This window comes from Fundulus heteroclitus, chromosome 18 (genome assembly GCF_011125445.2).
Source record: "Fundulus heteroclitus isolate FHET01 chromosome 18, MU-UCD_Fhet_4.1, whole genome shotgun sequence".
Lineage (NCBI taxonomy): Eukaryota > Metazoa > Chordata > Actinopteri > Cyprinodontiformes > Fundulidae > Fundulus > Fundulus heteroclitus.
The window spans coordinates 18,127,070-18,140,596 of NC_046378.1; the positions used below are offsets into that span (position 1 = coordinate 18,127,070).

Below are 13,527 nucleotides of genomic sequence, written 5' to 3' on the forward strand. Positions count from 1 at the left end.
GATGGATGGATGGATGGATGGATGGATGGATGGATGGATGGATGGATGGATGGATGGATGGATGGATGGATGGATGGATGGATGGATGGATGGATTATAGTGTGAGCAGTATGTTCCAGGTCTTTTCCGGCACCTTTGGCTGCATTTTCCTTGTCTTCCCTATTTACTTCTGATGATTTTTGTTTTTTGGAGGCATTACAACCCGATAAAAAAAATGTATCTTGTTTGTTAAGGCTCACAATCAATTAAAGGCTTCAAGATAAAATGCAGAGCAGCTTCAACTTTCCAGAGGCAACTGTGAAAGAAAAGGAATCCCAACACCCTGCAGGTTAGCAGCAGACTCTTTCAGTTTGTGTTTATTTTAAGTTGCTCATTCCATCTTTAGTAATCGCTGGCATCACCACAGTTACCCACAAACACGTGAAGTGGCCTCGGCGATGCCCGAGGGTCTCCAACGCCCTCCAGCCACTGTGAGGCTGTTGAAATCCCTCTTTTTCTTTTCTCACGGGGGATCGGTCCACAGCTTCTCTTCCTTGTCTGTTTCGTCTCTTCACAATCCCTTTTCACAGCTTTCTTAATTTGGCAACAAAACAAAACTTTGTATAAACATCTCAAGCCCCAGGAGGCGCAGGAACGACAGGGTGAATAGAGGAAGATGAAGAAGAGGAGGAGAAGGAGGACGAGGTAAAGAGTGAGAGGTTGGGAGAGGCGGCTGCAGGCCTCATTGCTGGATCCGACGCAGAGACTGGACCTGGAAGGACTGAGCATGGGACCCCCACTCTCTGTAGTGTTTGTATTCGCCGCCATGGCGATCGCACTCCATGATGTACTGGTAGCCGCGGTAACCTGGAAACTGGTAGCACACCCAGCTGCAGGAAGAAAGAAGAGGCATAGCGTATGGGACGGAGCATTTTGAAGGGCCGCTGTTAGAGCTCAGATGCTGAACAGTAAAACCCTGCAGTGTTTTTTTTTTTGTGTGTGTGTGTGTGTGTTTTTTTTTTTTTTTCTTTTTTAATATCAGCTCAAATGGGCACTTGCCCAGGGTGGCATTCGAAAGGGGGATGGACAAGTACCATGTGCAACATTTTAACTTATCTGTCTGCTGTGCCAAGAATAGATTTTCTATCACGTTTATGCATGTGGAGTAAATGCGGGGTTGACACGCTGCGTGTTGAGTAGGTTTCATAGGCCTGCTGGTGAGAATAGAAAGATTAGGTTTTGTGCTTTGTGCGATTTTATTCCGCCCCAGAATCTCAGTAATTTCCTTTAGTGAAAGTGGTTTGGGGAAGCAGATGGAGAGACATGTTTAGGGCACCAGTTATGCAACAAGGAGCAGCTCAAAGAATTGATAAGGTGTGTCAATCAAGCGCAGGTTGAGCATACGGTTTTTACCATGCTTGCGGGATCACAAAGGACAGTATGCTTTCGTTATATTTTTTCATCATCTACCCGGCAAACAATAAATTGGATGCCATATCCGACCTGACTTCAAGCAGTTTCGCTTCACATTTCGATCACAGTAATCCACCACAGCATTATGCGTAAATCCAGCAAACACGCTCAAAGGGCGCAGCAGGAAACTACTGATTCACCGGAGTATTACAAAACGTGAATACTCACGTTAAAATGTGAAAATATTCCCTCTGCACACTGTATAATGAGAGCAGCGTCTACCTTTCTGCAACAAACACACCTGTCAAGTCTTGCTAATGAGAAAACATTGCACTTATTTTTACATCAAGCCATCCCTTTTTCCTCCTCATCCACCGACACACCAGGTGCACGTGTGATAAGAGAGAAAAGTTCCCCTTTACTGACATTGTTTTAGTTCACAGAGAAAGCCAAGTCCGGACCCGACAAAGATCTCATCAAAACTGTGAGAACAGCATCGGACTGGAGGCTTAAAGTCGGAATGGTGTTTCCAACTCAGCGAGAGACGCTGCCAGTTGTAAAAGAAAACGATGCCTCTCATGAAAGGCTTTCCTTGTTATTAATAAAAAGCAGAAGGTTTGCTATTTAGTATTTTCATTTATTATTATTTTTAAAACAGCGAGGCGATTGTAAACAACACTGTAGACAACATGTCTGACTTTGAACATGATTTACAAAAATATAACACGGGTCTCACAAAAAGAAAGGTTGAAGTCTACATCCTTAGACCTCCAACCTCCATGCCCCGCTTTTTGTAAGGTCACCGCATGCTTTTTCTTCTCCACTTTCAGTAGATGGTAAGTCTTTAAGAATTAGCACCTACTTACCCCACTGTAATTTGCACAAGTATGCAGAAATCTAGGTGGACCGTCCCTTTAAATGCAGGCATCTTCCCTTATTTAAATGTCGGCAAACTGTTTCAGTGTAGAAATGTGCTATTTGCGAGATAAAACTATTTTGGAGGCCGATCTATTTTCAGAATTAGAAGGACCCGCCAACTGCGATTTACTCACACTTAGCCCTAAGAAACACCTTGTAAATCTGAAACAACATATTTCTAAAGATGTGCAATATTCGATATCAGTCTGTGTTCAGTTTCACAATCCTGCTAAAATAGCTTGTTCCTCTTGTGATTGCTTCGATTGCAGTGTGTGCATTTAAAAGCTGAGACTTACGCTCCGCTCTGAACTTGCATAGATCCGATCTCATTGTTGCCCCAGCCCATCGCCTGCAGGGACGGGTAGTCGTCGTTTATCTCCCACTGGCGGCCCATGAAGTTCTCCTTCTCAAACAGCACTATCTTGGACTCCTTGTGGTTCTGCTTACACACAAAACAGTCAATGCGACAAAACCTAAAGTGCAATTTAATTTTATTTATGTTTGTCTGCGAAGTGTCAAATCGAGGCTATTTGGAATTTGGATTTTAGTAACGAGGGCCAAATTTTGTTTGGTGCAGACGTGCGATTCTTAAATGAAATCGTCATTTATGGAGATCTGAGAGCAAGCGAAAGCTGCTTGGCGTGGGAGAGAGAAACGTACAGCGGAGCAGATGGGCCGGAAGGATATCATCCGCTCAATGTGGTAGGCGTTGCTGCCACTCCACGACTCCCAGTGAGGATACTCTCCTCTCTCCAGCACAAACTGCTGTCCGCAGAAGCTGGAGTGCTCATATCCTGCCCAGCTGTTCGCCGACAAGCACACAGACACGCAGACACGGTTTGATGCGTCGTTAAAGGAGATCGTTCAAAGGAAACTTTTGATGAACTCGTCTTGTTTCCGCTCCACTTACGCCCCACACTCCACCTTGAGGGAGCGGATGTTGTCCACGCTGCACTCCATGATGTTCTGGCAGGCCGAGGTGAACTCCAGACGCTTGCCCTGGAAGTTCTCCTGGTCATACACTGTGATCTGGACGACACGTTTTCCGGTGCGTGACACAAACGGGGGAATTTATTAGGCGGTGAAAACAAAACCCCGCTTTGGGGTAATCTCCGGCGACAAACCGTCGGACTCACCTTCCATGGTCCCAGAGGGGTGGGGTTATTTAGAGCCATGCTACCGTGGATTTCAGTGTAGATTTTCCTTCAGAGCAGAGAAGATATGAGCCAGAGTTAGAGCTATGTCATAGAAAGGTTTTCCATCAATCCAATTTCATATAAAATGAGGCCATCAGACATAAATATTGATCTCTAAACCCACATGTTGGGATTTATACATCTTCCTCACACTTACAAATCGTGTGTAAACGCTACGTCTGTGCCTGAGCACAGTCCGAATGTCAGTGCCCTTCATTGTCTGCCTTCGGTCAAAATTTTTCTCTGACTCAGCAGAGGGATAAGGCACAAAAAAAGCCTAAACTGACAATAATCTTCAAGTTGACGACTGGGATAGAAGGCTTACCTGACCGACCCCCAAAAGAATAGCAAGTCAGCGCTCACAGGAGCTTCTCAAAGATAGGTCCTGACCCAAACTGAAGGGAGCTTTTTATACATGCTGGTGCTGAAATGTAACCGGACCGGTACGGGTCGGGGCAGGAGTCAGCACATTGCTGGTCCCCTTCATTGTTCGGTACTGAGCTGTTGGGCTTTAGTGAGATGCAGCTTGACTGAACCGAGGGCACCGTGCCCAGTGCAAATAAGCAGAAGCTGCAGGGGATCCGTGTCCAAGGGGCCGGGCCGAGTTCTGGCACCGCAGAGTCCAGGAAGCAGATCAGGTCATGTCGAGAAAAACAAAACAAAACAATGAAATACGATAGAAATCGTTGCAGGTTTGATATGTATATATATATATATATATATATATATATATATATATATATATATATATATATATATATATATATATATATATATATATATAGCAACATAATTATGAATATTGTAAATTGAAGAAATAAAACCCAATAAAACATTGTTTTATTGGGTTTTTTTGTTTGTTTTTTTCTATTTGTATATACTTTGTCCTGCATGTTCGAAATAAAGATATATATAAAAAAAAGAAATATTCTACAGCCAAAAAAAAAAAAAAAAAAAAAAGTTTTCCAGAATACAAAATTCTGCTTTAACTTAAAGCGTCCTTCTTCCCCTGTGGTACGTTTGTCTCGTGTCATACTTCTCCAGACCTTTCACCTCTGAATGCTCAGTCATACACTCACTTCCCCATGAACACACACACACACACACACAAACAAACACACACAAGCACGCATGAGCACAAATGTAGGTAACTAGTGACATGCCAACCAGCTGGGTGCAACCTCTGATGTCCAGCAGCAAAATAATACAATTCAGGGCCAAACGTAACAATAATAAACATCACATAACTACTTTTTAATGATCTGAAGGGTTTGGAGTTTAGATTTATTTGCTTAAATTAAATCATCATTTATCAAGATTTGAGAGCAAGCAAAAGCAAAAGTGTGGGAGAGAAGCGCGCAGCAGAGCAGATGGGCCGGAAGGATATCATCCACTCAATGTGCTACGCATTGAGTGGATGATATCTCTCTGTTTGTACTAAAAATATGGAGAGAACTCAATGTTTTTGTTTAATGTTTATTAAGCTCTTTCCTTTACTGTGTTTTTCTGCCCTAGCAGCCTCCCACATTTAACCTCAGCCCATGCTCCCTGCCGCTTCAGCTCTTTCTCTTAATTAGACTCATCTTGTCCTTCTCCCAGTAATCTCCCTCCTCTGTCTTTATGCTCCTGGTTTGTCTTCTGTCTTATTTTTATTTTGTCCTCCTGTTACCCATCTTGTATTTCCCCCTCGTGTTCCTCAACAGCAGTCCCTCTGCGTCCTCTGCCACCTTGTGGGTGTTTTTTAAAACCCACTCCAACAATGTCTCCTGTCTGTGCATGGGTTCGACAACTTCACACAGGACATTTGGGTTTATGGGAAACAGGCTGAAAATCGTAAAGAACATTTAAAGAATGATCTGTACAGTCTAGGATCTCAACTTAAGTACCGCCTGTGGCAATATTTTGGTAATCGGATCAAATTTCGGCATCAGCCGATATTTTAGAAACGTGAACCAAATTAGCAACGATGTAGAGCTATAAAACGTGAAAAGCCGAAAAGATAAAACCTATTGATATTCCTCACAAATGGATACTAAAAGGCATGCATTGCACTGTGAAGCCTTTATTATTTTAAATATTTCATTTGGTATTCATTTGTGTTGCTTTCTGAGCTATTTTAACCTATGGAAATGGAAATACCATATCAAATGCTATAAAGATTGCATAAAACAACAGTATTGTGAATAGTACCTGCAAGCTAAGATGTTTGCACTCAAATTTTACCTGTGCAAAAATTATGTTAAAGGACCCCTTTTTAGAGCCGATTAAACATTCTTTTATACAGCTCACTAAAGGCTTTATTATCATGAAGCCACATTGAAAAGAAACTCAACTTAAAAGCTTTCAAAATGGACATGTACAAGCAACATTTTAATGTTCATCCCTCATGTCTTAATAAGGAACATTATGAATAACTTTATGTGCCATTTGCTTGTTTCACGAGATATAATCACAAAGGTTTTGACTGTCATAACATAGAATAACTCAAGACTTTCTTTGGGTCTTCTGGAAAAACTGTACCAGATGTTTTTTTAAAATGTTTTATTCCATGTATTTCTTTTATCTTAAATGTCTTTTGTCATTTGTCTTTTATCACTTTTGGTGGGAATTAATATGTCTGATATATGATGATATTTTTCTCGTTTTAAAATATTGGCCTGAATGTAACGGCACCAGTAGAAAGAGTCCAGCACTCCCCTCCCTCCCTGAACAAAACAGCCTGATGCCATTCCTACAGTCAGCACATTTAGAGTCCCGGGGCTCAAAGGCTTAGCAGCAAACAAGAAAGATGTAGAGAAACAAATGTGGCGAAAAAAATATGAATCTAATCACAAAATACCCTTTTAAGATGACAGAAGGTTAAAATTTGTTATGGAAAAAAAGTTTTCCAATGCATGAGAGCCTTAAAGCTTAAAGGTAAAGGTTAGAGAGTGAGTTTGTGTGTGTGTGAAACGTTTGCCACACAACTTTCTGCTGATGGCAGTGGCTGTCCTCGGTCCCCCCCAACAATGGGACTATACAATAAAAACCTCCTGCTGACGGAGCACAGATCACCAATGGATTAACTAAATGACCTTTGACCCATCGCCGTGCTCCCAGCAGCTGTGAGCCAATGAGATGTCAGAATCTCGCCTTTATAGAGTGGCTCAGGAGGTGAATGTATATATATATATCTCCACTCAGAAGGCCTCCGTCCATCACTGTCTTCAAGGTCGGTCCGTTTCAGCCTTCCGTTGTGACCGTAAGTCTCCACACCACACTGTAAGCAATTCTGCCTATAGTAATAGCCATCTGCACATATAACAATCATCTGTATATTATGCTATTGTACATATCTGTAAAACTCTATTCATAGTAATATCCACCTGTATATTGTATTCGGTACATATCCTACATATCCAGCTGTAAATTTAGTTCACAATACTAGTTATCTATATATTATACTCATAGGACAAATCTATCAGTAAAATTATGTTTATAATAGTATCCATCTCTATATTTATTCAGTAAAAACCCATGTCCTGTACTTATGGAACCATTGTTTATCCAGCACTTGCTGCTATTGCACTTCTGGTTAGACCTAAACTGCATTTCGTTGCCTTGTACCTGTACCTGTGTAATGACAATAAAGTTGAATCTAATCTAATCTAATCTAAACCAAGGTCTTCTAACTGTCTCTGGTAGAAATGCTCGGATTTTAGGGAGGGACATTTTGGGTTACTGTGTAGGTGGACTAAAAGAGCCAACCTAGGAACGGACTTTTTTGTGATAACTTCGGTCTCAGTAGGTGGATTACTGACATGAAGTGCAGCGGTGAATTATTCCACCCTAATCTGTTGCCGTAGCAATTAAATGGTAGGAAAGACAAGTTTGATTCTGCAGCGCCTGCTTTAAAGCAGTAGAGAAAAACTTCAGGGAATGCGCTGGGAAAGTTCAGGAAACATTTAAGAAATCCCTTTTTGATGCAGAAGCACTTCTAATAGAGTAATTTCAACGGTTCTAAACATCTTGAATATGCGTAAGGGATGAGTAATACCCACTTTCAACGTTTCACACTGACAATAATTACTGGCCATCTTCGGTTTGGGTCTCAGACATTTATCTGCAAATGCAAGTGCAGAAAATACTCCTGGAAGGTCCTGTTTGATCAAGTGAATATCTATTATTTCTGTCCTTTATTTGTTTAAGTTCTCTGCGCTTCAATGGAAAGTCTTCCTGAAACTCATCAGAAATGTTACAGTTGGCGAATTGAAGCAAATGTAGTATTTTTTTTTTTAAAGGCAGTGTCCAGTGTAGCATAATTCAGGAAGGCACGAACAACATTTTCAGCTTTATTAATGTTCACTGCCTAGAATAGAAGGAAAGGCGCTAAACCTGTGTGTGGGTAATTAATATGTTTTGCTTCTGCGGGGTGTGTATGCAGCTGCAGCAGAGCACCGTTAGCAGGCGGTGGTGCAGAAAAAAACTAAAGTTTGAGCACTTCTGTGCATAAATTGGTAGTGATTGTGGCATACCTACAAAAACAAAAATTCTAACAGGATAAGAAACATTTATTTTATATTGCTGCTTTTAAATGGATTAATAGGTGCTTACTTTAGTAGTAGTAGTTATCTATCTCAGCTGACTATGGTTCTTTTCAAAGTACCCCACGTGGTGAGCCTATCCATTTTATGCACCAGAATAACCTGATCATCTTCTGGAAGTAATGGTTTAACAACATTGTTATCAGCCCCCAATTTCAACAGATACTGATTTTTACAGAAGACTACTGTACAGTCCACTTTCTATTCCCTTTTTTGCCTGTAAAAGTGATTTTTGTTAATCCTTTTCTCTTCAGATTTGATCATGTCTCACTCAGGTGCTCAAGGCAGCATTGGCAGTCACCCTGCCATTGGCCTGCGCAATCACAAGGTACTAAAATAATCGTCCTAAAAAAACAATCAAAGTTGGGATGAGTTTTTATTGATTTGTTGTTGTTGTTTTGTTTTTTGTTTTTCTCCAGATATACCTCTATGAATATGAAAACTTCCGAGGCCGCAGGATGGACCTGTTTGGAGAGTGCCGTAACCTTTGTGAGAAGGGTTTCGACAGAATTGGCTCCATCAGGGTAGAGTGTGGACCGTAAGTCTCCAAAGCCGTATTTCTGGCTTTGCTTTTGACCCACAGGACGCTTCGATAGACACGCTTTCCTTGTACGTGGCTGGAACCCTGTTTGCCTTCAGACCTTCCTGCATTCAACAGAATGCGGATAACATCCCTTAGAGATTTTAGTCCATGTTGACATGAAGGCTTCACACTGTGGCCGCAGATTGTTCAACCTCACATTCATGGTGGAAATCTCCTGTTATCATCACCTCTCACAGTGCTCTAAATTATTGGCCTGAATGTAACGGCACTAGTTACATTACTTGCTGCAGTGTTTAAATGATGCTCAGCTGGTACTAGGCAGCCCAAAGTGTGCCAGGAAAAGATTTTGCACAGCGTTATTCCGCCTTATCCAGCCTGAACCAGTGAACCAGGGCTGTATGGATCCATGCGTTCATGCTGTTCTCTCCAAATACCGTCTGAAAGCCACTGCTGCAATTGAGACCCATCTGACCAGGCAATCCTTTTCTGATTTGCCGTTGTCCAGTTTTGGTGTGCCTGTAATTGTCCTATCACTTGTGTGTTCTTAGCTGGCATGAGTGTTATCTGGTGTGTTTCTTAACCCCTCTGCTTCATGGTTCAATGTGTTGTTGTGCTCAGAGGCGGTGTTCCACATACCGTGGTCCCAACTGCTGGTTATTTGCTCTAATGTTGTCTTTTTATCAGCCTAATCAAGTTTGCTAATTCTCCTCTGCCCTCTGGCTTCGACACATTTCTATCCACACAACTGCTGCTTCAAGGATAATTTCAGTTTTTCAGAAATCGCTTTCTATACCTGTGAAATGGCCGGGTGGGAAAATCCCAGTAGATCAGTAGTTTCTGATCCACTGGGATTTCCCATCCTGTATCAGCAGCCGTGTCGCCGTCAACCAATGCCCTGACTTCCCAGTTCTGATGCTCAGTTTGAGCTTGAGCAAGTCATCTTCACCATGGCTCAATGCCTAAATTCATTGAGCTGCTGCCTTGTGATTGGCCGGTTCACTGTTTGTGTAAACCAGAAACAGAAGAGGTGTGTCTAATAAAGCGGCCACACAGTGTAGATTTTCCCAACGCATGCTAATGTGTGTCTCTTCCTGACTACGCAGCTGGGTTGGCTACGAGCAGCAGAACATGACCGGTGAGATGTTCATGCTGGAGAAGGGCGACTACCCCCGCTGGGATACCTGGTCCAACAGCTACCGGTGTGACCGCATGATGTCAGTCAGGCCCGTTCAAATGGTACCAGCCTATTTTATAAACATTTATGTTCAAGTCATAGACACCTCATCTACACCACCACCTTTGTTGTTATTCTTCAGTCTGATTTTTATTTGACGCATTACGCGTTTAATGAAATGCCTTAAAGGCATACTATGCAACATTTTTCAGTTAATTAATTTGTTCCATACCGTTTTGGATGATTAAATGAGTCATTTCAGGTCAAACAAAGGTTTTCTCGGCCGCCCTGGTGGTCTGTGGGGGAAATAGGCCCGCACACACAGGCTCAGAAGTCTCGTGCAAAACCGCGAGAGTCGGTCTTGCTTTACGGCGAGAACTCCATGTGTTTTTTCCCTACCATTCACTATATGCACGCGCGAAAGCAACAACAAAGAACCGCGTGTTAATGTCAAATAAACATGCAAGCATATCAAGTTTTTTTTATTATTATTATTATTTATTTATTTATTTTTATTTTTTTATTTTTTTATGTTGGCGAGGCGGCAGCTTGAGTTTGGCTAGGCGGCCGCCTCGCCAAGATAGCGCTGCGGGAAACCCTGATGTTCATACTTTCACCGTGTTAGTCATTGTTTGTACTGCCATTTTTTCCACTTTTCGTTGCGTTCGCCTGTCTGCTAACCTCAAAACAACCGCGCCTGGCTTGACGAAGAAACAAGAAAAGCTCAGCATCTTTATGACAGTGCACTTTTACAGTGCACTGTCATAAAGATGACAGTGCACTGTTTTCCAGCGAAAACTCTGGGGGGAGCCTCGCTGGAAAATCAACCCCGGTTGCATAGTATACCTTTAAAATGTACAATCTTACTTTCCGGATCTCAAAAGTATCTACCATATTTAAATATATATAATTATTATTATAATTTTTATTTTTAGGATCCGCAAGACCACAAGATTTGTCTGTATGAATGTGCAAACTTTGAGGGCCGTAAGATGGAAGTGTGCGATGAGGACATCCCGAGCTTGTGGTCCTATGGCTTCCAGGATCGTGTCGGCAGCATTCAGGTCACCGGTGGAACGTAGGTCATCGCTGATTTTCTCTTAAATTCTGCTTTTGTCTGTTTAGTTTACTGCTACTAATTATCTGTGCTCTAATATTAGCTGTTGTTCAGGCACTTGTCAGATAGTGCAGGTGGAAAAACATTGATGCTCTCTGAATACGTTCCCATTTTGTCACATTTAAACCAAAAGCTTAAAGACATTTTATTTAGGTTTTAAATGAGACACCAAGAAAAATATGTGCACAATTGCAATGTAAAAGGAAAAATATTTTTGTTTGTAACATTCTTCAAAACTGAAAGCATTACAATGGGTTAGCATTCCTGTTTAGGTGGACTGTCATGTCTTGGTAGGTTTGCAGTTGTGGTCTTCAAGATGTTGCTTGTTCACTGATGTTCTCAAACCTCTGAGGCCTTCAAAGAACAGCTGGATTCATTTTGATAATAAATAGCACACAAATAGACAAAATTTTATAATTAGGTGACTTCTGAACTAAAGGACAATGCCCATACAGAATATCTATCTATCTATCTATCTATCTATCTATCTATCTATCTATCTATCTATCTATCTATCTATCTATCTATCTATCTATCTATCTATCTATCTATCTATCTATCTATCTATCTATCTATCTATCTATCTATCAATCTATCTATCTATCTATCTATCTATCTATCTATCTATCTATCTATCTATCTATCTATCTATCTATCTATCTATCATCATAGATAGATATTACAAGGACATGCATGAGTGTACAAAAGGCAGGTGACAGCTGACTATTTTAAAAATACTGTAGTATTTTTGCCAAATATTTTAGAAGTATTTTAAGCATGTCATAAAAGACTACTCATTCAATTCTTGTTGGAGAAATAATTTTTATTTGGCACATGATCAACACATTACATAAATTGCACATTACCTTTTTAGAATAAATATCAATATTTGGTTGTCTTTTCGCATAACCTGAGTTCATTATAGTGATTCTTGGACCACTGAACAACCGTTCTTTTGTAATTTTACCCAAAATGCATCAATGTTGATAACTAGCAGTGCACATGGCTTTGCACAACAACAACTGTACATTTTATTCACTGATGTTTCCATATCAGCCCAGAAACCCAGAATGCACCCCCTTTTTCAATCATTTCCAGTATTGTATGTTCAGTAGTTGACATACAGTCGAGGTGCTCAGTGGACATAGTGTGCATTACTAATAAGTCAACCTCTGGCCAATTTCTGCACTGCGCAATTATCATCTTTCTTCATCTATGAAAAAGATGCACAAAACACGTATGGAAAACATATGTTAACACATCATTTACTTCTATAAAACATACATAGTTTTCACATGATTCCTAGGAAATTGATCATCTTATTTTGGATGAAATACATGCAAAAGTATGTATTTCTTTTGAGAGAAGATCATGTAAATCTTATATATGTGTAATGAATTAAAAAAAATGTCCTATTTCTTTTCAATATGTGTTATTGCACTTGATTTAGGATTTTCAGAGTTAAGCAGGCTACCTACGAATGTACATCAAAGTTTTATTTTTTTATTTCTAAAACATTTAGAAACTCATGCATCATTTATGTTCCACTTAACAATGATATGATTCTCTATGTTGGTCCATCACCTGTAAAATACACTGAGATTTTTAGCTGCAATGTTACCAAAATGCGAAAAAGGCAGAGGTGCATCAATATTTTTGCAAGGCACCATAATAGACACATCAATCCAAATGAATTAACAACCTAAAAGTGAACGCAAGTAACATCTAATTCTCTTCAATTCTTCACACAGCTGGGTGGGTTACCAATACCCCGGCTACCGTGGCTATCAGTACGTGTTAGAACTGGGCCCTTTCAAGCATTGGAATGACTGGGGAGCCCACCACCCCCAGATCCAGTCCATCCGCAGGGTGAGAGACATGCAGACGCACCGCCGAGGCTGCTTTGAGTTCACCGCATAGACGAGTGAGACGGACCGCAAGTTAACAGGAGGAACGTGAAAAGAGCTGCCCGTGGACTTTCTCCTAAAGGAAAAATAGACTCGTTTTGTTTCTTTTATTACGGCTAATGAAAAAAAAGAAATTTAAAGTGTGAAGGTCAGTGAATAAATCTGAATCTTGTGAGAGAGAAAAACAAAATGGAAGGAGCACTCACCCATAACGGAGCACAAATATAAAACGATTGTGTCCTATTTGTTAATGGGGGATTAAAGGGTATTGGTAGCATGTGTTTACAAAGTTTTTTGTTGCTTTTTTTTTTTTTTTTTTGCATTTAATCTACTTGATTTAAATTTATATCTACTTGATTATGCTCCCCCGTATCCAAGGATCCACCAATTTTCTATTGCGGTCAGTTCATGTCACTGCGTACGGAGCTCTACCAAGGACAGCTCTCAGATCTGCACTGCAGTAAGCTTGCAAGGCAGGGGGGAGGCACTGTCTCCTCGTCTCCAAGAATGAACCCGGGTATCTGGCAGCTAGGAGGCTGCGCTGGGTTATGGTGTTCTGAAACTACAACCTTTTTCCAGCCCACTGATGGGGCTGTCCTGAAGTTTTGCATTTTACTTTTTCTCAGGGATGCTGGCATCTGGAAAGCAACTTTCCAATGAAAACCAAAGAAAGAAATAAAAATATCGGAAAACCAG

At 40.9% G+C, this 13,527-nt stretch overlaps 2 protein-coding genes across 2 annotated transcripts; one reads left to right on the top strand and one right to left on the bottom strand.

Moving 5' to 3' along the window:
* Positions 1-340: 340 nt before the first annotated feature.
* On the bottom strand, positions 341-3,935 carry cryba1a (crystallin, beta A1a). The gene is made up of 6 exons (XM_012877370.3): positions 3,832-3,935; positions 3,447-3,513; positions 3,221-3,339; positions 2,971-3,112; positions 2,607-2,749; positions 341-869 (listed from the first exon to the last, which is right to left on the bottom strand). The coding sequence occupies exons 2-6, from the start codon at positions 3,483-3,485 to the stop codon at positions 722-724; spliced, it is 591 nt and encodes a 196-aa protein (XP_012732824.1). The 5' UTR covers positions 3,486-3,513; positions 3,832-3,935; the 3' UTR covers positions 341-721.
* A 2,673-nt stretch (positions 3,936-6,608) lies between these two features.
* crybb1l3 (crystallin, beta B1, like 3) lies at positions 6,609-13,527 on the top strand. The gene is given in 8 exon segments (XM_021323944.2): positions 6,609-6,664; positions 6,666-6,715; positions 6,718-6,747; positions 8,344-8,417; positions 8,509-8,627; positions 9,737-9,869; positions 10,743-10,885; positions 12,676-13,527. Coding segments are annotated over 8 exon segments (759 nt in total). The 5' UTR covers positions 6,609-6,623; the 3' UTR covers positions 12,845-13,527.